Below are 26,860 nucleotides of genomic sequence, written 5' to 3'. Positions count from 1 at the left end.
AGTCCGTCCTCGGGTAGGCCTATGTGTTGGAGGAAGGATGGTGTAATCTCTCTTCCACCTCCCTGGTATAGTTTTGGTTGAAATGGGGATTCAGATTTTAAATTTTTGACAGATAATTAGAAACCACTTGTGAAATATTAAAAATCATAATTATAATTCTTAAAGGAATTCCAATTTTATTTGATGGAAATTGGTTTTAAAATGGCTGAGATATACAAAAAACTAAAACAAAGCTGTCCTAGCAAAAGGTGGGTCCCATCCTTTATTAGGACCTCTTTGTTTTCCGATATCTCAGTCATTTCAAAAGCAATTTTCATCATAAGCTTTCCTCTCAGAATGGTATGCTCTTTCGTATATTATGAGAGGTTTCTCATTTTCTCACAAAAAAGTTTGAAAGCTGGAGCCCATTCAGACCCAAAACTGTCTATACCATCTCTTTAACACTATATACATGAATTATGCCCGAAGGCCACTGCCACTTTGCCTCAAGCTGATTAATACGTTTTAAATGTATACACTTACCTATGGTGGCTTAACCCTGGAGAGTTCGGAATAATTCATGAAATGATGCCCCGAATATCTATCACTGAGTTGCAGTCTAAACGAGAAAGGATATGACAAATCTGTGTCACGATTTCACTGATGATCAATGAGGAACTCTCTATTATAGCATGTGGGGGCGTTGTGGCATAGTGGATACGACTCCCGGCTCCCAATAAGGGGACCCGAGTTCGATTCCCGCTCAGTGCTTACGTCCTTGGACAAGATGTTTTTACCCAACATGTCCCTCTCGACACAGGTGTATAAATGGGTACCTGGTAACGCTAGGGTAATAATAATGACAGGACCCTCTGGTAGAGCAGTGGCAACACTGAAGAGGCTACCCTGGATAAATAAGACCTTATTATTATCATTATCATGTATAAAAGTGGGGAAAATTAAGCCTACAGTTTCTTGCTCAGTGTATCGACGGTAATAAGGTTAATGTATTACATATTTTTCATTGTTTAAAAACCTGTTTGAACAAAATTAAAAAGACATGTCAGAATGGGACAGTAATGATGAATTGTAAGATGAATCTACTCCGTCACATGTGACATGCAAACCAAAAGAAAGATGATAAACCCCAAGAAGCCGTAAAATCAATCCTCGTTAGAAGTTCATAGACCACGATCGTTTCTAAATCGGTATAATCAAATAGCTATCAAGTCCCCGGAAGACTATAATTCAATTTCGATTCAAAACTTATTTCATTTTTTATACACAAATTTAAAGGCATACGAATGAGGGACGAAAATATGAAACCAAATGGCAATCATTATTCTTTAAAAACTAATATACTTCAGCGTAACAAAGAATTGTCAGTTTTACACAAGTTAAACAAAAAGGAAAACACCTCCTTGCTGGATATGACTTTGCAAAAATGTATTTCTTTTATCTTTCTTTTTTCTGATGAGATGCAACGACTGCAGAATTTATAGGCATGTTTCTAGGGAGTAAAATTAGAGATGTGAGGATGAGGGTCGAGGGGATTTAATACTCGTTATCCTATCATCCGTTTGGGTATGATATTTTTCTTTTCAGGGAATTTTAAATCTCTTTGGGCCGCGACCACCCAAAAATATGATGACGACAAGGTCGGGTGTAAATATGCGCTCTGTATGTTGTCACATTATCAGATGTAAGACCAGGGAGGTGGGAAGAGACTGACCCCGACAGATGGTTACCTGATCGGACAGTGCAAACAGAACATAGCATTACGCACGTACACACGCAGCACTCCTCTTTTTATTGACTGACTGAGAACAGAAAAACTGCATAATTACCTGCATATCAAGTGTTATGTGAATGACATGTGCCTAAATTGCTTAATGACGACTTAGCTAAAATTGTACACGTTAAAAATTGTACATGTTAAAGATTTAAAAAAAAAATCGCCTCTGTCAGTATGTTCGTGTTTGTGAAATTAACGAAAGACACATAAGAACTCATTTCTATTCATTTATTTATTTATTTTTTTTTTTTTTTGGGGGGGGGGGAGGAGCACAAATTACTCGAACGTTTGGTAGGCAAACTATGATGAAGTCGGTCACCTTTTTTTTCCAACAATTATTTTTAGGGCGTTAAATCGTTTATACTTCGGAGCGCAAGACTGTGACAAATTTGAAGTGTTCTCTGTTTTTTTCCATCTGTTTACTAATGAATTATTTACATCGATTGTTGTGTGCTAAGTTCATGATGTTTGTATTCGCATAATAAGTATTGTGCATTTGTCGTATTTTTCACTTTTATTTATGTCTCCCATACAGCAGGACGAACAAAAAGATCATCAGTGATTGAATGTTTGTGTTTGCGTAGATGTGTACGTGTGTATTTGCGTGTGTTTGTGTGTGTTTATTTTAAACATAGAATTAAGACATCACATTAAAGGGATCATATAGTTGTGGTTAAGACCTAATTTCAGATTTCTAACATTTTTTTTTTTTTTTTTTGGTGAGATAATGAGAAACATCTCATGAAATATGAAAGAGCATTCCATGAGGAATTCAACGTTTATTTGATGAAAATTGGTTTTGAAATGGATGAGATATCCAAAATATAGCGATTCTAATAAAGTGTGGGACCCACCTTTTATTACGATCGCTTTGTTTTACTTTGTTTTTGGATGTTTCGGTCATTGCAAACCCGATTTTCATCAAATAAACTTTGAATCCTCTTAACATGGTATGCTCTGTATTATTTCATAAGTGTTTTCTTGATATCTCGCACAAAGTTAAAAGCCAAGTTCTCATCTCCACCAATACTGTACTATCCCTTTAAAAAAAAAATATGTGCATTGTATCCGGAACACCGCAGACACCTACACCGCCTTCTCTGTTTTTCTACTCTTCCTCCGATTGTGGGTATTGTACCTGGTAGTGCTACCTTATGACTTTTTTGTTGTTGTTGTTGCAGATTTCATTTCATCTGACACGTCATAATGTTTCCAGTTGAAAGTTAGGTTCGAAAAACATCGGTTAAGAGTCCCTATAGGTACACCTTCAAGGAAATGATCATGACAGTGTATCTTAATGAGTTTCAAAGATGTTGATTTCCTTCAATTTGATTTCCAGTTTCATCAAAGGAAACCATTTTTTTTTTTTATTTCAAAGATGTCGGTGCACTTTGTATGCATGATAAGAATGCTGAAATCAATTTCACAAATCGCAAACGCATGCAGCCATGTTGTAACTCTTCCGCAAAGGAGGTTATGTCTTTACTAGCGTTTGTTTATTTGTTTGTCTGTTGGTCAGTTACGCAAATAACGCGCACTAATTATGGAATTTGGATGAAATTTTCAGAGGACATTGATAATGACATTCACAAGAAACAGATGATTTAAGTTTGCTAGTGATTCGTCTGGATTCCGGAATCATTTGTTTTTAATTTTTTGATTCAATGATACCAATGTGATTCCAAATTTATACATATATACCAAGGGTATGTTTTGATGGTCACATGTAACCGTATGATATATTGTGAAACAATTTAATCAGGCACAATGTCCTAAAAATCAACTGGTTACTGCGGTTACTGAGGATACTATGTAACTGTGGAAGAAGTGCACACTGATAAACTGCCGCCACGTCTATCAAACAAATAGGGCATTGTCAAAGAGTCAACATCAATGTGTCCATAGCATTTCTCTGCGTTCACCGAATTCAAAATGCAGCGACTGTAAATGCCTGTATATCCGCACTATAACTTCCTGTAACTTGCGGTAGTGTGAAGATACTTTTTACCAAGAAACATTCCATTATACATGTACAGTAGCTGTGACATTCCTTTTTCAACAAAATATATTTGAATAATGAATTTACATAATCCCTATCTGGTTATACAAATACATTTTGTTGAAAAAGGAATGTCACAGCTACTGGCTACTTATTATTCAGGTTACCCATTGACCTGAAGAATAAATAGCTGACATCGTTGACATACTTTTTTTTTTGGACAATCCATAATTGAATAATCAATGTTACATAATCCCTACCTATCATGTCAACTTCAGTTTTGTAAACTCCAACGGATTCACCTCTCACAAAATTGGAAGGCTAATTCCTGCGCAGCCTAATTTTCATACCCTTTACAAAAGTAAGCAGTGCTCATTCAAGCATTAATTATTTTTAGACTTTTTGATGTCATATGAAAGTCGAGTCCATAAGCTATCCATATGTATAAACCTTTCCCCCCAGAATCATATACCCGATATTTCTTATTCGACAGCCATTTCAAAAGTGTATGGTTTTTTGTTTTTTTTTTTGTTTTTTTTTTTGAGACACACGGTAGTATCAACTTGTTATGAAATGGGGCCCTGTATGTGAACGTTGCCGTGCATACTAGGTGTGTGTTTATGGCGGTCACATTCTAGCGAGTGTAAGCTATCAAGTTGACCCGCACACACAAACACACACACCACACACGTTCACACACACATACTCTCTCACACACACACATACCATGGCACACACATACACGCACTGACATCATATTTTTCTTTTGTCTGGATACACGCCATTAGCATGCCGATGAGACGACAAATAAACATATAGGTTACCCACTTCTAATGTCCGTATGGTTGATTGGATTTAGAGCAGAAAAAAGAGAAAAATAAGAGAAGAGAGTTCAGCAGCTATCCCCGTAGCTTCAAGAGGACCTTGAGTGTAGCATAGATTCACAACAGACAACGTGTTTAATTAGTAACGTAATTGATCTGAATTCAAGCTGCAAACACAATTATTGCTTTGTAATGACAACGATGGTTTCATTTCGGAAAAAACAAACCAGTAACATCATTTGGCAATTTCAGAGTGAATTTCAAGAGAAATGAAACGGAGATGTATATTTGTGTGGATTGAGTAAATGCAGAAATTTTAGTAAATGTCATCAACTGAGTTAAAAAAAACAACAATCGAACAATCCGTTAAATAAATATGAATTTTTAAAATTTCGGTACCGACATCGCTGGATAGCAAGGCTACTATAGATTGTGACGTCACTGTAGGATATAGAAAATGATATTTTTTATGAAAAGCACACACTACTTATTCTTTCGCCTGTTACTGACATATCAATTATGTTAGGGGAAATGTTTTTCCCCCTGCATTCTGAAAGAGGTACACCAAGCGTTCTTTCATTTTATTAGAAAAAAAAAAATATGTTGATTTTGAGAAGTGTTGCACTGGAACCACCCAACTTCTTTCTACGAGTAATTTCCTATTCTTAGCCCACGTTGATGTGAAGAATTGACTCAACCAAAAAGTTAAAAAAACAACAACAACAACAACAACAACCAACCAACAAAAACAAAACTCAACCATCTGTGCTGTCGCATGCAATACAATTTCTCGATGGCACAGGTCAAACTCTTCAATATGTAGATCTGGGATGGACAAAAGAAAAGCACTGTTTTGTAATGATTTTTCCCATATAACAGCTAACGAATGCTTTTATTCAACATAGATACATGTACATGTGTTATAACCTACTTGCACATTGTTTACCGAGTGATCCACCTCTACAAGCTCTGTTTTCTACTGAATCACTCTCTTCCATCGCTTTATTTACATCTTACTGTCATTTTTGCAAAGACAACAAACAGACAAACAAGTTGTTTTGAGCTTCCTCGTGGAGACTTTATGAACTCCCTTGCGGAGACTTCCAGTATGAGCTCCCTCGTGGAGACATTATGTGGTATATCTAATATTCTTGTTTGATACCTTTAAGATTTATCATGTTTGATTTTATGTCAGTATTGTCTGCGGCAAATTATTTGTTGTATAGGGGCCCATTTTTTGTCTCTCTCTCTTCTTTCTTAAAAACACAACACACAACAAGTTGTTCCCTATTTTCATCCAAACCACCCAAAGAAGTTTTGAAAAGCGATTTGGGAGAGATCGAGGAGACCACCATCAAACGCATTAGCTTAACGAGGATGGATCGTATAGGGGCCACGAGAGAAGGTAGTAAAAGCTGATAGAGTAAACTGCTTTTGTATCAAAATAAACATATGGCAGAGCATGAACACATTCGTCATGGTTGTATACGCCCAAGGGCAACATAAATGTATGTTGAATCACCAGAAAAGTGAGGAAAGGAAAATGAGTATGACTGTGTATGTCCCAAATATGTCCTCTTTGTGAGATGATAGAAGGTCTATGTGTCCTTGAGGCTTATTCTGTCGAACAACTTTAATGTTCGTCCAAGATATAGGATATATCATCCATAAAACCTAGCTTGACGGGACTGGAGGATAGACGTGGAAGGCGCCTAAGAAAACGAAGAAGAAGAAGAAGAAGAAGAAGAAGAAGAAGAAGGAGAAGAAGAAGAAGAAGAAGAAGAAGAAGAAGAAGAAGAAGAAGAAGAAGAAGAAGAGAAAGAAAAATGAAATTAGTAGGAGGAGGAGGAAGAAGAAGAAATGTAGATGTAAAGTTTAAAACAAACGGAAGTGTCCGCAGCGGCGCTGCGTCGATGCGGATCTAACCGAAGCTTCCGGAGTCGTGCTCTGGCACTTGAACGCTGAAGGGTGTACGCGGTGACTTTGTACGGTCGCTTTGAAATGCGCCCCTCTAATCTGTGGCCTGGTGAGCGCAGATGATAGCTCATCCGTGCGTGTATCGAACGCATCCATATTTCAACGGCGTCTACAATGGCGCACTGGCGTTTATTGATATTACCCACGCGTAAAAAGCGGCCGGCCGTTGCTCACTGAGGGGCCAATCAATCCCGTTGGCGAAGAAGTATAACCCCGAATTCGATTTATGTCACGTTTGTTTACTCTTCCCCGTATGTTCGGCGGGGAAAGTTGTTGATACGTCGGCGAGTTGACGACAGATTCATACAGACATGAGGTCAAGATAGATCAGCTCGGAGAACAGTGGTACTAAGCGTTATAATGGATGTTGACACATGAATTGAATGTCGGCATATATTTTACTTCTAATCATATGCGTCGCTTCATAGTTCATCAGTCCGCACCCTGAAAAACCTGTCGACCACGCCTTCTGAGCTAAAAGATGTTTGGTGTTCGCACTGGAGTAAATGATATTTAATACTTAAGTTACTGCTGTGACATCCGTCCTCCGATACAGAACGGTGATATTTTAACTATCCTGCGGGACACAAAGTGCGCTACAGGAGGTGTCGTCAAGACGAGGAAAACGAATACAACAGTAATGTCTTCTTTACCCATGGTAAAGCCTCTTAAGTCTCTCCTTCTCCTCTAATATTCACTGGATTCGTCTTTTACGATGTATATTATTGTGTCACCAGCCTGCATGCTTTGTTCTCCTGGAGGCCACCATGTTTTTCTTAACCCATTGTGTGCCTTGAGTGCCGATTGATACAGGAAAACTTCATAGCATTGTGCACATTCTCGGCACGGAAAGGGTTGAATTTAACCACAGGACTATGAGCCGTCTCGAGACCCTTGATCTGGAATGTTATTTACATCTCACAGTCGTGAGAATTTAACCGAATTTGTGACAACGGATTCAAAGTGAAGGCAATAATCAAGGTTTCAATGATTATTTCATCAGTGATATCAATGATAATGCCAATTTAAGGAAATATTTTGTGTCCACATTTTATTGGATATTTGGTATTTTGGAATGATTTGATTGATGTTAGTGCAACTTTCATTGGATCATATTGGGTAGTCCCGCTGGACGAATGATGTGCACTGCTTTCTCTCCTCAAAGTTTCTAGACTTTGGACGGATTGCAAACAAGAAGACGGCACACACCAAAATGCCAGGATGGGGTGGGATCCAGGTAAACGAATACGCATTATGGTTTGGCGAACTAAACGGAGTGGGGACGAGGGTGTCGGATGCTGTGTGCCAGAGGACAAGCTTTCCCGCGTGTCCACTGGGGAAGAAACGAAGGTGTCGACGGTTGAAAAGAGCCAAGATGAGGGTGGTATTTTGAACTTGATAGGAGTGTTAGCTACCAGCTGTCTCCCAGTGGGAGCTACACCACCCGACTGCACCACCGTCCCAGTCGTCCGGGGGGAACCATTTAGTGACCTAGAAATGCAGTTGTTCTTCTTTTCAGTCTATTTTTTATCTGAGAGTGATACTGATTTTCGGGAGAAAAAAAAAGAAGTCCCGAGTAAACCATTTGTTCCACTTAAACGACTTTGCCCAAAAAAGAAAAAAAAAAAGAATGATTACGAAATAGGGTGTCCTATGACTCTTGTGAAAGCAAGTCGTACATTGGTAATAAAAATTTTATCTAACTAATCAAATCCATATCTACCTGGAACGGACAATAAACTCTCATCAATTTGCCAAACCATTGTTCACTGTAGCAACTGAATTCTTCAAAATAATAATATTCAAATAGCCACACCGTTCCATTGTGAAGTCCGGGAACCACGGCAAGGACAATATTTCGCTGGATGACTGATGTAAAAGTGATTACCTTACCCGTTTACTTTGTATCTTTGTTGATTTTCTCTCCTGTGCTTTTGTTATGCTAAGATTAATGTAAAGTATATATATAACACCCAATATGATTAAATTGTCTCGATGCTACTTCAGGGTCTTAAAATATAACATTTAGCTCTATTTTGCAGAAAACCCCATTCGATTTTGTTAAGCGGTCACAGAGAAATGTGGAGAAATGGGGTTTTCTGTAAAATGTGGGCAATGAGTAGTTTCATACTGTGAATTTGTATTTAGATTGAATCAATATTTTTAAAGATATCATTGCGGAGGGTCCCAATGATTTTTTTTTTTTTTTTTTTTGGGGGGGGGGACATACGGTATATTGCGCACAAATTTGATGTCATTTTTGTTATTAATTTTCGTGTGGATTTGTCTATTTTTTAATATAATATTATTTGCTTGGATGTATATATTACACAATTTTTAGTTGGCGATGTCGGAATTTTGTTTGAAGATAAATATATGACTTTTGTGGTGAAGGAATTAACATTGGGGACATGAATATCCAGTGCTTAGCCTGTCTAACATTTAGATATGAATTATTCCGCAGTAAAAAAAAAAAACAAACAAACAAACAAAACAAAACAAGTTTTACTACCCGTTATACAGAGCGTGACTTCTGCATTCTCTTGTTAAGGTAGGACATCTTTAATTAAATGCGTTTATTCAATGTTTCCTCAGCGGACAGAAGGATTTCAGCCGCAACAACTTGGATCAGAGCAATTTAGGTCCGAATGACATTGAACATAGAGTCAACGCAGCGCACAATATGTGCTCGTTTTAGACTAATGTGAACGAAATAGCAGAGGAACGTCCACGTTGTTCCAAATACATGAAGTGACAGATTGCAGCATTCCTGGTCGTGTTTAATCTCGTAATGGAAATTAGCTCTTGGCAATGTCCCGTTTTGTAACCGTGCAATGTGCAGTTGTTTCAGTAAACGTTGAGATGTTCTCGTTAGTATAAGTATTGCTTGCCCACGGAATGAAAGCGAGCTGTTCATGCGAGAAAGCAATGTCATGTTGACTAAGCAAAGCTGTGGCCCTGTTATCTCAAGAGAAGAAAGAAGGTTTGAGAAAAGACAACATTTATCATGCACCATTCTCATTCCTCTTCTCTCTTTCTTCTATGTATACTTGACGTTTTTTTTTTTTGTGGACCACGCTGATACCATTTACAACAACAACCATCCAATATTCTTAGACTAACCAAACTAATGTGATGAAGAATTCTGTCCTGAACTCGATCTGATATCAATTCTGAAGATAAGTAGAGAGAGGGTGAAAGAGCATCATGGAAGGAGAGGGAGAGCGGGGCGAATCCCAAAGTAACTTACGAATGTGGAGTTTGTCAAGACGAACATGATTAAAGAGACCATGTAGTAGCTGGTTTCGCTGAGATTAAGTTGTCATAAACAGTCCTGAGCCGCACCGTCATTGCATGTCAGCGTGGATTCCTGGGATGTACGTGATGAATTTAAAAGTTAGCTTTAGCTGAAAGATATTGGTGATTTGTTTGCTTTTTTTTTCTCTCTCTCTTCCCAAGACAAATCCTACAACATAAACATACACGCACTCAGTTGTAATGCCCACTCCCGAACAAACACGAAATGATAGAGAAAAATTTGAAACGGATAAAACATTTCATTTTTTTTTAAAGCAAAATGCACAGGAAGGAGAAAAGGAAATCTTACAATCTAAAATAAAGGCATCTTGATAAGATGATGCTTGTTAGTCATCGTACCATCCGTTATGCTGTCATCAAAGGCGCATTTTGTTCCCTTCCCCTGTGCATAGTTGTCATTTCATGTCACATAAGCACTCGTGTATAATATTCCTAGTTCATTCCCCTAATATTGGTAAAGCTAGTTATAACATTTAGAAGTTGCTGTTTATCGGTAGCCATATCTCCCGAGATATGTTTGTTTTCGTTTCCAGTTAGCCATTTCTGAACGATCTCCATTTAACTCCATCATTACCGTTTGCAATTTGCTCGTATGTGCAGAGTCAATGGCGTCTTTTCAGACTTGGATCCTGAGAGGGCTAGTAGGGGAAACGATCTTGCAAAACAATTACGTAGGACGTACTGTGTACATGTAACTCCACCCAGGATTATGACGGTTTTCGAGCCAATAGCAAGCAGCCAGTCTGTGATTCTAGTTCGTTCCCTTCCCTGTCTCTGAGAACCAGTCTTGAAAAGAAGTAAAACAGGAACAATAAAGAAAAATCAGACAAACAAAAAAACAACATCTCGTTATACCCTCGTAGAGTACGTGTATTTGGAGCAAAGTCTTTTCATCGGGGCCGTATTGCCCGTAATGCCCCGAAATTGATTCCCGTTTTATTGATAGTGACGGGGGATATGCCATTCTCATGTTCAAGATTCGTGCGTCGAGGAGGCGAGACTGGTAGTAGACATGAACGTGCATTTGGAGATCCATTATCCTCGACAAATTCATATCGGCATCCGTCCTACAAGACCCATAACGTTTGCTTATGCCACCCGTCGAGCTTTCTTGTTATCCCAATCATAGACGAAAAATAGTCGACCTAATGGTAGTGTTACCCGGGTCTCGGGTAACTGGGTTGAATTCACACTCCAATATCACTTTGATCTGTATGCAGAGAAAGATAACACACGTCCAGTCAAGATGGATGCAGGGATGAAAGTGTCTCTCTTTATTCTGGTATAAATCATACCGAGTTTCAATGATCATATTAATCGCAATCAACATAATTATCAAACACTTCTTCTCATCAACACAATATGAATGACACATGCAAGTTGCTGATATGAATACCTAATTCTTCCTCAGTGTAATTGATAATATACCTTGCTCAATATGATGCTTGATTTATACCTCAAAGAGTCTCGAAAATCAAAGCTTAATCATAACACTTACTCATAACAATCACTCTTATCATTCCTCTGTAGTAAGCATAATTACCTGTAAGCTTCTCCTTTAATAAAAGCAATCTAGCTTAACCTTAACCAGTCATTTAAAATACAAATGATTTAATCAAATAAACGCAACTATCATTAATCTCTGTTTGTATCCATGAACCAATCAATGATTTAATAAACCTAAACCTGGAATGCATTCATTTCTTTGGCAAGAATTGTTTTAAAAGCAAGCGGGAAAACTAGTCATCTTAGTACACTGCAAAACAAATCCAACTTCTTTAGTTTTCCTTTGTTTCTCTAAAAATCAGGTTTTCTCTCTCTTTCCTGCTTGTTTCTATATTTTATTCCTCTCATATAAAACAAAACGCTTCTGTAAAATCTTTTACAACAAAACTTTAACAACATCTGAGATGATCCCTGCCGTCAGGCAAAAGCGAAAGTATTTCGGGAATTTTACGACAGTCGCTCTGAAGACCAAACTTTGGGGACGATCCCTGAATGATTCCTTTTTAATTTCTTTATACCAAAGTGAGGAACTGGCCAAAAAGTGAGGAACTGAGGAGCTGGGAAAGTGAGAGAGACACTGACCACAACTATAAACACTCCGTCCAGAGAGCTAGTGGTCAGAGCTCTGGCCGATAAGGTGTGGAGGTTGGCGTGAGTCACCCAAGCTGTGTTCACACCGACTCTCTGTCTCTACCTCTATTCTACATGTATCTACAAATGTACACTATTATCATCCGTCCCTGTTTCCATTCTGCACAATGCTACACTACTATTCCATTAGCATCATACCAAGTATTCATGTATTTAGAATTAGCACACTCGTTAAGGCATTTGGGCTTTCAGTCAAAATAACATATATATCAGTCACTTTACAGTCATTCCCAAGATAGCCTAAGGTCAACGGACTCTTGCACGGTGCACCGCCTAGGAGAGTGTTTAGACTGACCGTCCTCCTACACAGGGTAGTACGGCCTATGGCTTGTTCACACTCGCATCAACAACACTTAATCCGGAATTAAATCAGCTTAAGTTGTAATTTCAACTCTTACAGCATGAAAACTACTCAATCACTACACAATTATAACAGTAACACAATTTCTATTATTCACCAACACTAGCATATCAGTCATATCCAGTCGTAAGTGATAATAGGTCAATACAAATACATATATTCAATAACTTCGCTGAGAACACCACTGGTGTTCAGAATTCCTCTTTTCTGAAGGAATAACCATTCAATTCAACTACAAAACACTAAATATCACAAAATCACCAATTATACCAATCGGAAGGAATGATTTTGAATAACTGAAAAGGGGTAAAAGCAAGATTTCTTACCTGTATGCAGAGAAAGATAACACACGTCCAGTCAAGATGGATGCAGGGATGAAAGTGTGCTCAAAACCACATCCATCTGAGTGATGTCATTTTTCTCTGAATTTCAAGCAGTTTGGTTAACTCCACTCCGGGTTTTAGGGGTGGATGGATCAAGTTTGTGAGGGTGTGTTCTTGTCATTTGAATCAATGCAATTGTGTAAACTTTCAAAAAAAATGGGGGGGGGGGCTATTTTCTTGGGGTATCACATCAGTAGTCCTCGCTCGCAACTCAGTCTCTATTTCTGACTGGTAAAAAAGTCACAGGCTCATTACAGCTTCAATACAACTGTGTGTTGGATATATAGAATGATATCTCGCAATTCAAACTGTGGTCCAACACGATTTATTCAAATGATTCAGACCCTTACGAATATTTGGGAGATCCCCGATGCTTTTAAAGGATATTAGAAGTCTGAAGAAAACTACTTTATCGGTCTGAATCTGTGCGCCCACGAAAGTGCTTCAAACTGGGATGTGTTGGTCTTATTCCGAGCCAGGATGTCGTGAACTTTTCTCGCTGACGGCCCGGAGGCCACCACAAGAGGGGAGAATGACAAACGGCAAGTTACCGACATCGAAGTTCTCTGGAAAGTGAGAACATTATAGAAAAAATATGGAATGCTTGTACATGTAGCAAACACTGGGCCAATTCATGCTCACAAATTCTGAAGCTTCCAACTCGACCAACGGCACTGAACGAGGCAGGCACTGAAACAAATATGTGTAAGACGATTTTGATCACAATATCATAATACAATTTAGTGTACGCTGTATCATACATGCACTTCGTAGCAGGGTCGAACTTGGATTCGACTCGTTTGTTTGTTTTGGTGAACGCGAGCTGTTGAGACTTTATAGGATTCTGAAAGTTCAAGGGTCACCGCAGGAAAATATCCTCCCTGGTGCAAGTTTAGGTCAGGCTAAACACAGTTCCTCCTGCAAACAATATGCTTTTTACCCGGAAAGTAGACTGCGAAGTAACTCTTCCTTACAACCTGCAGTGCACAAAACTACATGCGAGCAAAAGTTCAGCAATCATTGTTCGGTAACGCTCCCGACCCAGATGTTCGGTTTGCATAACCTTGTCTGCTTGTATTGAGTCTTCTTCCTCCCTTTATTACTTCGTACCATTAGCCTGGTTTCTCTGCAAGCCGTTGTCTCCTACAGAGGACAGTAAGTATAGGCGTCGCTAGCATGGTCCCTGGTTAACTAACACATATAGATTGAACTACCACACACACACAAACACACACACAAACAAACAGACAGATGGTGTAGTGGTCCCTGTCAAACGTTGTCGTACCAGTGATGTTCAAGTACAATGTTTTTGGGTTCCCGGTCATGAGGTCCGTGTGTGTTGATTCCAACATCCGCTTTCATCTGAAGTGCGAGTCAATCAAAGTTCATTATTTCTACCCAAATTGCTGCAGCATGTTCAGCTGCACTTCCGTGTCTGCGTTTCAGACAAAAGGATTTAGGAGTGCTACTTTCGCTCTCGACTCGTGACATGTCGTCTGTATAGTACCATTCATTTCTTCTGATTTTGTTTCATTCTATTTTCCAACCCGATACAGATGCGCGTGAAATCAGACGATATGGACGTTCCTAACCCACGTTGGAGCAGCGTCTAAGCCATTGAGGCCTATTTCTGAACGTGTGGCCGCTCTCGAGGAATGCTACCATGTACGGACTACTTATCGAGAGCGTGTGCGAGTTCATCAAGGAGAAGTTCGGGGAGGCCGCCTGGCTCAAGATCCGAGACCGTTCCCGGGTGCATGAGTACACCTTCGTCACCCACAGGATGTATAGCGAGAAGATCATCCCGCGCCTTGCGCAGGCCGTGCACGACATCACGGGCTACGAGAAGAACAAGTTCATGGACGAGACGGGCGTCCAGTTCGTCCTCTTCCTCAAGAAGTACGACTACGATAGCATGCTGCGCGTGCTGGGTCGCAGCCTCCGCGACTTCCTCAACGGTCTCGACAACCTGCACGAGTACCTCCGCTTCAGCTACCCGAAGATGAAGCCGCCGAGTTTCTTCTGCACCGACGAGAGCGTGAACGGTCTGACCCTGCACTACCGGACGAAGCGACAGGGGTACACCCACTACGTGAAGGGCCAGCTGAAACAGGTGGCCAAGCAGTTCTACAACCGTGACGTGAAGGTGGAAGTGTTGGAGGAGAGGCAAGCAAGCAAGGACACACTGTACGTGAAGTTTCTCTTAAAGTTTGACAATAAGGAGTTTAGTGCAAGGACGAGGCTCTCTGGGTCGATGAACGGACATGCGCAACTCAGGGCCAATTTGTTCTTCGACGTCTTTCCCTTTCATATTGTCTTCGACAAGGACATGAGGATAACAAACACAGGTAAGTGCATAGTCTTCACTTATTGAGGTGTTCAATACGCGTCACCCATTGGCTAATTGGGGGTCACGTGATTTCTTAACTGAGATTGTATCTCCTAATTTTTTTTTTCAGGTTTCACCTATTGTGGTGTTCAATACGCGTCGTTTATTGGCTAATTGGAGTTCATGTGATTTGTTAACTTAGCTTGTATTTCCTTTTGCATTTTCTTTGTTGTTGTTGTTGGTGGTGGTGGTGGTGGTGGTTAGCTATGGGTTGAAATGAAGAAGCATACATAGTACACCAACAACTGGCTGAAACTTGCGATAGAACAAAATGATATGACCAGCATGATGACAACACCAACAGGACCCTCCCTTTCCGAGCAATAATACTGCAGCACCCTGACAGCTGGCCCTACGTAAGAGGAACACTATGCGCAGATGTGCTTTCCGCTGGCCTAAAGTTTCAAAGACAGGGGGCTAATTTCAGGTTTCAGGAATGTGCTCAATCACAAGATAGCGTGTTTTCTGCGGCTGGAGACGTAACTATTCCACCGAAATGGTCGCGGATGCTGTCTCCAATAATCCTCTCAAGTGAATCCGGCTTTCCTTCGCAGAAGAGCGCGCAAGTCTGCAAGTGTCCCTTTAAGAAGGTATCTCGTTGAGCAGCGAATGTTTGCAAACTCGACGAACTTCAGAGTTTTTTAAGTTTCGTCAGGGTTCGTAAATAGTTGGAATCAAATTCGCAAACAGTTTCCACTGTCGCAAACAGTCCTTCTTGCAGCAAAGAAATTTTGAACATGTTCAAAACGTATATAACACTGGCAGGAATACCATTTCTGGAATAACGAAATGTGTATGTCATGAATACCAAAGAAGCTCTGCCACGAGTTCCATTGTTCTTAGTGTTTTGCTTTCTTACTGTTTCATTTTCAGCAAGGAAATGATGGAGAGAGATCAAACTTGCTTATAATGGAGATCACACATCTGATTTGAACGATAAACAAATCATATCATAACACGGCACAAGGAAACAGGAAACTAGAGGAGAATGATGAAAAAAAGAATGATCACACTGCGGTATTAGAGTGAATAAGCTGAAAACTCCCACCCACAAAAAAAAAGATATATTCACTTTTCAAAGATGTTCTTTGTGCACTCACAAATGATTAATTATTAACTTAGAATATGTTATGACATTTTCTGAAATGAACTGAGTGGGCTTCTGATGATTAAATTTTGAATATTGAAATCACAAAAATGAATAGATATCACGGAAAGAACCTGTGGATATTCGACTGATTCGGTGGATGTATATTTTGCACCGGTTATTATTACATTTACAGTCAACGGCAACCGCATTACACGCTGTATGACTTCATAAAATATGAGTCAAAAGCGTTATTCATGCATCGAAGGCTTCATCTTTGATGCGTACGGGATCCCCATGTGAATGATATTTCATAGGTCAAAGGTCACCCTTTGTGTCTCAAGTGACGGCTTGCAAGCGATACGAGTTAACGTTCAGACTGAAGTAGAATGCCACCTTTTCATACTCTACGACCACGACAACACGTTAACAAACCTAGAGCAATTCAATCAACGTAAGTGAATCGCTTCCCAAATGTCGGCGGCTCCATTCAATCGGCTGTTATATGCATGAATGTTCACAGATGACTGCACATCCTCCATTTCATATTTTTTGTTGAAAATCCTTTTTCTTTTCCTGAAAGCTAGTATGAGGGGAAGCAAAATCATTAGCGCTAATGCGATTTTTTACTCATACTTTCGCCAAAGAGAGAAAGAGATAGATAGAGAGAGAGAGAGAGAGAGAGAGAGAGAAAGAAAGAAAAAGAAACCAATCACAACAAAACTTCAAAAAACCAAACACAAACCAGCTTGTTGCTTTGTCTTTCTCCCGTGCTAACTTCTCGACGCGATTATAGCTTTACAAGCTTGCCTGATGAATTTGACATGAGTAGGAAATAATCCTTGACATTGACAATTACAAATTACGAAGTTACAAATAACTTTCACAAGGGTATGGGTAGACATTCATTTTAGTTGATATGTCAAAAATACAGCAAGTTATTGGTCTGGATATGAATTTTGTCACATACATTACTAAAAAAATAGTGGTGGAATTAACTTGCCGCTCGAGTGTGTGCGTGACAAACGAATGCCTACATTGTTGATTTGGGATTGCGTGCCACTATAAATGCACAGCTCATTTACACCACATAGCACCCGCGTCTTTTGAGGTGTATTTGTATGTGTGTGTGTGTGTGTGTGTGTGTGTGTGTGTGTATGTGTGTGTGTGTATGTGTGTGTGTGTGTGTTCATAGTGTATTTGTGGACACAAATTATCAGCGCCATGTATACCTTTTGCTCGGAACGTGATCAATAAAAATCTTGTGACGTCATGTCGTAGAAGACAGCACGGAGAGAAATGGCGCCCATATACCGGCGTCGCGCACGCACTCATCTGCCACCACGTAAAGGTCGCAGTATAAAAGGACTCCCCCTATCTTGAGCCATAAACTATAATGATGTGCAGATGCTAAACTGGGTCAGAAGAGATTATTACACGACATCCTGCTCAGGGAATGCCCGCTGTGAAGGGTCACATGCTCATTCTCTTGACAAATGAATGCCCGCTACTTTCCTTCGTCGTGTTCGTTCGCCCTGTCTTGAAAAGAAAAAAGAAAAGAATGATAATATATGAACTTAGAAATATATTTGAAGCAAACTGGAAGTCATGTAAATTACACTGCATTTAACAAATAGACTGACCAAGTACTCTAAAAATTGCCCACTATAATTTTGATGATTCTAATAAAAGGTTAATGGGAACTTCAGAATCACAACAGAAATGGCCTGTCTTTGGGAGTGTATTTCATGGGAGTTACATCATTGTATTTCAGAAGGTCATCAGGCTAAATAATTATGGTGAAATTAATATCAATGCGCTGGAGTAACGTAGCAGGAGATAAAATATGAAGATAATATGAATGCATTATACATATAGATATATGTTAAGCTATTTGTTAATCCTTACAGGATAAATGCAAAAAAAAAAAAAAACCCACATGAATTAAATAAAATAGAAATGTAGATTGATATATGAATCAGTGAGTGAGTGAACAAATGAAGAAAGGAATACATAAATAGGTAAATGAAAAGTGTATCATTATAGTAAATGTAGTAAATGTAGTAAATAGTAAATGTAGAGCATATAGAGAGATAGATATAGAGGTGTTAAAAAATCTTTTATTGCACACTAATCTGGTAAGGTCTATTAAGTGTTGAAACTGACGCCGCTGAGAAGGCAAGGGTAATGATACTGACAAAGCGCCGCTCCAGCTACCATGCAAAAATACCCCTTCAATAACTCACGCCATCTTATTGATTTTCGTTTAACGTGTGTGCCAAATTAGACACGGTAGCTGGAGATATTGCGCTCTTCAGTTAACATGGCTGCGCCGAAGAGAGCACTTTTATCGAATTTTTGCATTTACTGTTCATCTTTTTCCCCTCCTATGGATACGTACCACTTCCCGTTTTGTGATCAAGTGTCTGCAAAACGTTAAAGGACAAGTTCACCTTCATTAACATAAGGATTGAGAGAATGTAGCAATATCAGTAGAACACATCAGTGAAAGTTTGAGGAAAATTGGACAATCGATGCAAAAGTTATGAATTTTTACAATTTTTGTGTTGGAACTGCTAGACGAGGAGACTACTACAGCATGTCATATGAGTACAACAGTATAAAGAAAATGTAAAGAAAATTCAACATATTTTCATTTTTTTTTCGCATAATAAAAGAGCATTTGACTTGCCTCTTTCTAAAGGCAGGGGGAATAACATTACCCATAACATATACCGGTAACCAGTCAAGGGAATGTGTGCTTTTTTCAAAAGATGAAATTTTGTGAAATTCTCTTTATATTTTCCTTATATTGCACGTATATGACATCGTACACTGCAGTAGTCTTCTCATCCAAAGGTAACTGCACAAAAAGTTCAAATATTCATAACTTTTGAACGGATTGTCCGATTTTCCTCAAACTTTCAATGATGTGTTCTACTAATATTGCTGCATTTTCTCAATCCTTACGTTTATGAAGGTGAACTTGTCCTTTAAAGTGGAAGTACTCGTGGCATGATGTCAGATGGGTGGGAAACAGATATTGCACGACATACACAATATAACATTATAGTAAATAGGTAGAGTAAAATTTGCGTTGTGATTGGTTGGATAGCATCACGTGATTGCGCAAAAATGTTGTTATAGTGGCACGACCGTGCCACTATAACGCTTACAGTGCGTGCCTACGCTTTATGTACGAAGAGATTCGCGCAAGGCCTAGGGAGGGCCGAGGGACGTATAGTAAGACAAGGCCAAGCATTTCAACGTATGCGCGCGTAGAGCTCTGAATGTAGGAGCTTATAAGCGAGTCTGCTCTTGTGATGTGCAATACGCATACACGGCTGTACTAGCGTATCGCACGCTGTGTACGTAAACTACGGTAGGTTGCGGTTAACTCTGCGTACAAGTGCAGTGCCGGCGGTACGGTGAGTCTTGTTAGATCTAAATTAGGGCCTAGACCTATGGAAGTGCATGTAGATCGAGGAACCTATTTACTATAACAATTAGTGCATGTTCTATTGATGCACCAGTACTGGACTATAGAACTCCAAATACTAAATTATCCCTCGTGCAGTTCTATTCACCTCGGCCTGCGGCCTCGGTGAAACAAAACAGCACTCGGGATAATTTAGTATTTGTCGTTCTCTAATCCAGTATAGTGCATCATAGAGCATGCACTATCTGTATAATAGTGCATGGATAATATCACACACGCATGGATAACTTAACCTATTGCCCTTATGAATGAGAATCCCCCACCCTAAACGCTATTACACCAGACCGGATAAGAAATACCAAGCCATTTGGTTGATCCCTCACATCCAGTTATCCGCAGGGCAGACCGTTCAATAATCTCGGCGCTTCGCATCTTCCATCGTTGAGCCTGAAGTGCTTCAGTCGTTCGAATGTTCTCGCTAGAGTTCTGGGAAATGTTAAGCTCAACAGAATTCGGAGTTCACTGTACCTCTGGCAACCGTTTTATCATCATCAGAACTTTTGTTCTATTTGATTGACAGTAAGACAAGTTTCACCTGCCTGCGGAATTATGTTGGCCTAAGTGATTGCCAGTCTGACTGTACTTCCCTTTTTGTTGTTCTTTTTTTTTTCAAATGTTCTGTTATTGAGCTTGAATGATTTGCATTATTGCTACATCATGCTGAAATGGAAAGTCAGAAAGTGTTTTACTCATGACTTGGTTTGACTTGGTTTGTGAAACTTTTTCACGCTCAGCATTTTCCAGCGACTGCAAATAACATCGTGTTCGTAAGTGCAAATAAAAGCAAGAAACGATAGTTGAAATACGGTGAACGCTGTCGTCAGTGTTCGCTTTTACCCTTTTCCCCTGTCTGTTTCTCTATCCGATTGTGTCGTCTTTCTGTCTAGCAATGCGCCTTTAATTTTAAGCTTCCTCCGGAATGTGTCGTCGGCGATAAGCGTTCTTTACATCAATTCGCGTGTTGGGAATTAGTCTGATCGGTGAAAATAATTTCCCTCTAACCACGCGATCTCTTATGATTGTATTAGGATTGATTTAGGGACGTCTTTTCAATTTCCGTCACAGTAAATTGCCACGTTAGAGGCATAAGTGTATGGTGTATTATGTACAGCCATTGTTTCTTAATCAGTAAGACTCAGGAGAACTTGTTCGGATGAAGGAACTGTCTGGAATAAATTGTATTACTATGCTTGTAAGAAAGGAAATTTATAATTGTAAATTACGAAAAAAGCACCTCATTTTCACTAATGTAAAGGTAGCATCAATGGAATATTATAGTAATGAAATATTTCTTGCTAGACATTATTGTTAGCTGCAAGTGTTTCAGAAAAAAAAAATAGTTTCTGCATAGCCACTTGTTTTCTTGATGTAATGATGTTCTGAGACACGACGGTTCATTAGTTGTTTCCAACGTTTCCAAAGCGCATTGTTGTTTGGAGGAATATTATTCGTATGATAATTATAGAATGATGAATATCCGAGTGGGGAAAAAAAACAAAACTGTCTCGAGTAAAATGAATTTTTTGAATTTTTGCAAATTTTTGATGGATTTTTTCTTCAACGATTTCGTCCCATTTAAATAGAGAAAAATAACGTGCCGTTGCCGGAAAATTATCCAAGTGCAGCAGCGCTCCCGTTTATCCGAGTCCCTATAAAACTGCGACGACTGTATTGGATACACTTTCACATCTTCCACAATCACAGAGTTTCCAGCTCTCTTTCCTTTTCCCTCTTATGTCTGTCTGTCTGTCTGTCTGTCTCTCTGTCTCTCTCTCTCGCTCTTTTTCTTCAATTCATGAGCAAATAAATACCAATTTAGGCGCACGCAGAGAGAAGGAAAATTGGAAATTATTCAAAATCTACTGATGAATTTTTATATAAAATCACAGTTCTCCGCAAAATACCATTGAAGAACACGTTAATGGAAAGGTGGTCCCAATTTTGATGGAAATATCAAAGCCAGCGATAAGGCTATAATGAGCCATAATGCTACTGAGCCACAAATATAGCTATAAGTATTGAGCTACAAATATAGCTGAGACAAAGATAACTGAGACAGAGATAGCTATATCAAAGTAGGTTGATACTTTGAAAAAGTCGCATAAAGAATACATAGTGACAGAAAGGAATACGAATCAGAGGCTTAGACCCTGTCTTCCTTTTGTCATTGCAGTCCAGTGACTTCAAAGAGTCAGATATTTGTTTGTTTGATTTTATTTTCCTCAACAAAATTTCATACATAAATCGAATTTCTTTCAGTAATATCATAGAAAACGTCAATATACGGATTACAATGTTCCTGATTCGAAGAAAGAAAATAAATGTAATTACGAATTCCATTAATAAAATTCATATTGTATTACCAAATTATCAAACAATTAAGGAATTGATAAGATTCAGTTTCAGTTTGCCTTGCATTTCCTTAAAATATGTATATCTTTATATATATATATATATATATATATATATATATATATATATATATGTTTTGTATTATTGTAAAAAAAAATGAGCTACATTGATTTCACTTGTATATGGAAATATCATATAATTTTGTTGGAAATGCCAATGAAATGAAATGAAATGAAATGAAATTAATGAATAGAATCATGCAGAAGTACTTCCACTAAAAGCCATTACTTGAACACGTGGCAGTCCACGTGTTCTGTTTTGATGAGTAATGAGTTGGATGGGATATACCATGAATTATACATTAATATCTCTCCTCTTTTTCCAGGCTATTCAAAATGATACCGAGATGAGAAAAGGTATGGATTAGTTTTCGTTCAAGGATTAAGAAACTAATTTGACGGCCTCTCGCTATGCGCCGCTTCAATACCAAACAACTTGACCCGTGTTCACACTTTGTTGCCGTGAAACAGCACAAAACCAAAAACGAAAGTCAATTTGAACATCCCGGAGGTATTTGCAATACAGGGCTTTAAAAGCACACGCTGCATTCCGAAGACGCCGAAAACAATTCAAATGGTTTAATACGCCCTGACCAATTCGACAGAAGTCAATATCATCGATGTGTCTGCGGGGAATTTGATAACTGCCGCGGTGCCCTTGGCTTGTCGCGAGAAATTGTCATTTTGGCGGCCTTCTGTGCTGATGCGTCCCCTATGGTTTGTCGTCTGCACGCAGGGTCAATTTGAGCAGTTCCCGTGGACACCATTATCATAGAGAGATGATAGTCAACATAAGAGGGCGTAATCAAATTATGTTTCGCCCGATAAGTTAGTAAGAGTCCAGCTGATCTAATTATGATACCTTCCTTTGATTAATTGTCAGTGCGCCAGACCATAACATCAACCAGTTGATATGATTAGCATTTCTGGAAGTGTGTTCTTGCCAATGTGAATAAGGCCGAGCCTTCGCATTTCCATTCTTGTATCAAAATTACAATGTAGTTTGTCTTATATACTCCACATAGAAAAAAAGGTCATATTTTTAAATCAAATAATATAGCCTATATGTAATATATCCATTTACTGTACATGACATAGATCCAATAATAATCGTTATAATGAAATGATAATAATGGTGGTAGCAATGATGATGATGATAATGATAATAATACTAATAAGAGAAAATGGTTCACAATATCCACGAATGTTCTTCGAACATGCGCAAATGATTTTGTTAGTTTTAGCACAAAAGTAGGTCGTGGTTACTCAGTGGCATTACAATTGGTGTGCAAGATGTACAACTGCAATCATTAGACTTGTTAGATATAGCAAAGTCAGGCAGCAGCACACCAAAAATCCATTCCTCTTTTCCCATTATGTTTACACGAGTTAAGTCTTCGTGCATGTTGGCCTGTGCGTCTGTACGTAACCAGCTGGATAATATTATTTCAAATCTTAAAAAAGATTGTGATTAAGTTTGCCTTTTCCTCCCCTGGCACCTGGAATCACCACAATCTTTATATCATGTAATACGATTTTCTGTTTGTATTCTGTATCCGCTTTTATTGTATGTTGAATTGCCAAATAAATAATGATAATACTAATAGCACCTTCCTCTACGACACAATACTATCAATACTAGCATTCCCGTGTTGTGGCTGTTGTTTTTCCAACATATCCCAAGCGTTCAGATAATATAAAATAGAATGAAGAATGAGAACGAAACCAAGTGAAACCCATAATGATAAATTCTGAAAAATAATTAAATATGCTTCGTTGCTTGCTTGAGGAATGACCACGTTAAAGAAAAGAGTCAGTGCATGGAATTCCAGCCCGCAAGATGACGCCTCTTCAATGATGTGTGAGATCCCACGAGTTGAATCCATCATTCCTACAGTCTGTCAGACACTTACTCCTCGAGAATTGAGAATTACGTGTAATTTCGACTTATTCTTTTATCCTTTGTTGTTGGTGGTGGCGGTAGTCCAGAGAGGTTTCACTATAAAACCCATAATACATCAAGCTTCTCAAACACGTCATAATACTGCATTACAATCTCTCCATTGAGACCGACCTGCTCTTGATTCTTAGGAAGTCATTACGGCTTTCTTTCCTTCGCCGGAAATGAATGAATTTCGTTTCTTTTATCTTGATGATTACGACTGCTTGTAATGCAGCTTGCGACAATAAAAAAGATAAAAGTGCATAAATTAAAACAACAGAGATTTTATCTCTTAATATAAATATCTATACTAATGATGACGATTACGAAGAGCATTGATATTACATAATTATGATGGAACATGATGATCATAATAAAGATGATCATAGCAATGATATGAAAATCATTACTTTTTAAATATGATGATAAAAGTAATAACAATGGTAATCTTTGTCATCATAATACCGATTTTAATAATTTTGATTATAGTACAATAACAATTATATTAGTCTGATGTAAATTCTTCTCATTCATCCAATCGAAGTACAAGATCAATAATTAATTGAATCAAGAAACTGGAAACGTCGGAACAGTGAGTTTGTTTTCCAGTTTCTTGATGCAACTAATCAATGATATTAGTATTGCGACAGAAATTAGAATGATGATAATTATTAAGAACTACATTTCTACTTGTTTTGCATAAGCATGATACGTAAAATAACGGAAGGGATATACCAATGAGGTAAAAGGTTAGAAATGACGATAGTGACATTCAATATAATATCGATCTTTGCGCATGTACTCCGTCATTCAAATTTGATATGAAACTGCTTATATTACTTTAGATTTTCTTGCTTCGATTCGTCGCCTATCCCCCAAAGCAGAATGCTCATCTGGTTCCGAGGCCAGACGTGATGCGAAGTCCAAGGACAGAGCTATTTTTTTTCCGAGACATTCTTTCTTTCTTGCCCCAGGATTTTTTTTTTTTATCATAGTGCAATACTACTCCAGGTTCAAGTTGATTTATGGAAAATTCCCACTACCGTATATCAAATGAAACGGATTTAAGGTAAAAGAAGTTTCAACTTGGTTTGAACATGTTGCTGAGGTGACGACGAAGTTACATATTACACTTTTTATCTGAAAAACGAATCCGAACATACATTATTATGTATATATATCATACAGTATTAGGAGTTCCAACCTTTTCACCTCTAGAAGTAATCACGTGCAACCTTAAAGCTTTCTAGGTCTGTTCCCTATTTGTATGAGACATCTGTTGATGTAGTTGTTCGATTTTATTTCATTTTGACGCCGCGTGGCATTGCACTTGAATAGGTCTGACAGTAGAGGTATCTTTATTCCTAGACAGTAAAATACAGTAAAATGTTATAGCTTTCAGCCCTAGGACCTTAAATCCGTCTCAGCCTATTACAGTAGCCGTATTTGACACCTGAGAGTTTTTAGCGTAGACAGCGTGTTTGCTTCTTTTTTCCCTTGACAACATCGCTCCACGAGAGCTAGAAACATCTCACGGCGGTTGGAAGAAGAGGAATTTGATATACGACAGATGTGATTGTGAAACCCGTGACCTATCATGTGTACATGTCCCCAAGGTGAACTATTTTTTTCTTCAATGCAGCTGAAGAATTGAGCGAACAATCAACAACTTGAGGGGGATGGGGTTGTTAAACATATAAAGATAAGGTTATGCAGTAAATTGCTATGGTAACTAGAATGTGAAGTATTGCCAACATGGGTCTGCAACTCGTTCGACATTAATCTCGCAATGGGCTTTTGCACTTGTTGATGTCTCAGCAGAATATGAAATATTTTGATTAAAAAGAATATGACATGTTGCTGCTGGCATATCCTTGCCTTGCTTACAAACGTCAGTTAACGGGGAAAAGTGATCCCCGAGGTGTGATGTCACATTAGGTCTTAAGTATGATTGTGCAGTGTACGTGATTTACGTATCTCGGAGCTAGGGCGCCACGCTCCCTTGGGCTTTAACTCCGCCAACTCGACTGCAAAGCTTGTTGCGCTATCACTCGGTGGAAGCATGGAGGTATTACACAGTAGTCCCTCGGTAGGAAGGCAGTGTATGTCTTTGACAAAGGAGATAGTAGGCGAGCACCTCCTTGCCCTGACATGCGGAATCAGTAATTACTGAGTAGAAAGTAGGAAGGACTGGGGAATAATTATGTTATTAGTTACCAATTATATCTACAAATATACAAATCATCTTAATGATTTTTATGTCTTTGTATTGTGCTCTGTCGATATATCACACGGAAATGAACTGGATTGAATTCAATTGAATTGAACTGACTAGGAAGAAAACGTGAACGAGGTTGTGAAGACAAAGAGGGACCAGGAAATGAAGCTGAGAAGAACAAAAAAAGTAGTAGTAGGCCCCTATAGTGATATAGTACTAGCAGTAGTAGGAATAGCAGTAGTATCGGTAGTAGTAGTGATGGTTGGTGTATAGAAATAGCAGAAGTGATGGTAATAGTATTGTAGAAGGCAGCATCAATTTTACATCATATATTTTTACCTCATACTAGCTATCATACACTTTTTTCTTCTTCGTGTCGATTTTCTGTTGAAGGTGTGGGTGAGATTTCAACAATTACTTGGATGTTTGTTTTTCCACCAAAACCTCTCACTTAAGTAGGCCCTACAGATAACACATGATTACAAAATGCCCCAACAGCAATACAGCAAAAAAGACGTGCT

At 38.7% G+C, this 26,860-nt stretch overlaps 1 protein-coding gene across 1 annotated transcript in view; it reads left to right on the top strand.

Annotated features, from left to right (window-relative positions):
* Positions 1–14,456: 14,456 nt before the first annotated feature.
* Positions 14,457–26,860, top strand: part of LOC140236048 (soluble guanylate cyclase gcy-31-like) — a 78,353-nt gene continuing 65,949 nt past the window's right edge. The window contains exon 1 of the mRNA XM_072316023.1: positions 14,457–15,141. Coding sequence (XP_072172124.1) covers positions 14,457–15,141 — 685 coding nt within the window. The remainder of the gene's footprint in view (positions 15,142–26,860) is intronic.

The sequence above is a fragment of the Diadema setosum genome, chromosome 12 (genome assembly GCF_964275005.1).
Source record: "Diadema setosum chromosome 12, eeDiaSeto1, whole genome shotgun sequence".
NCBI lineage: Eukaryota > Metazoa > Echinodermata > Echinoidea > Diadematoida > Diadematidae > Diadema > Diadema setosum.
This window is presented reverse-complemented; position numbering and strand designations above follow the sequence as displayed.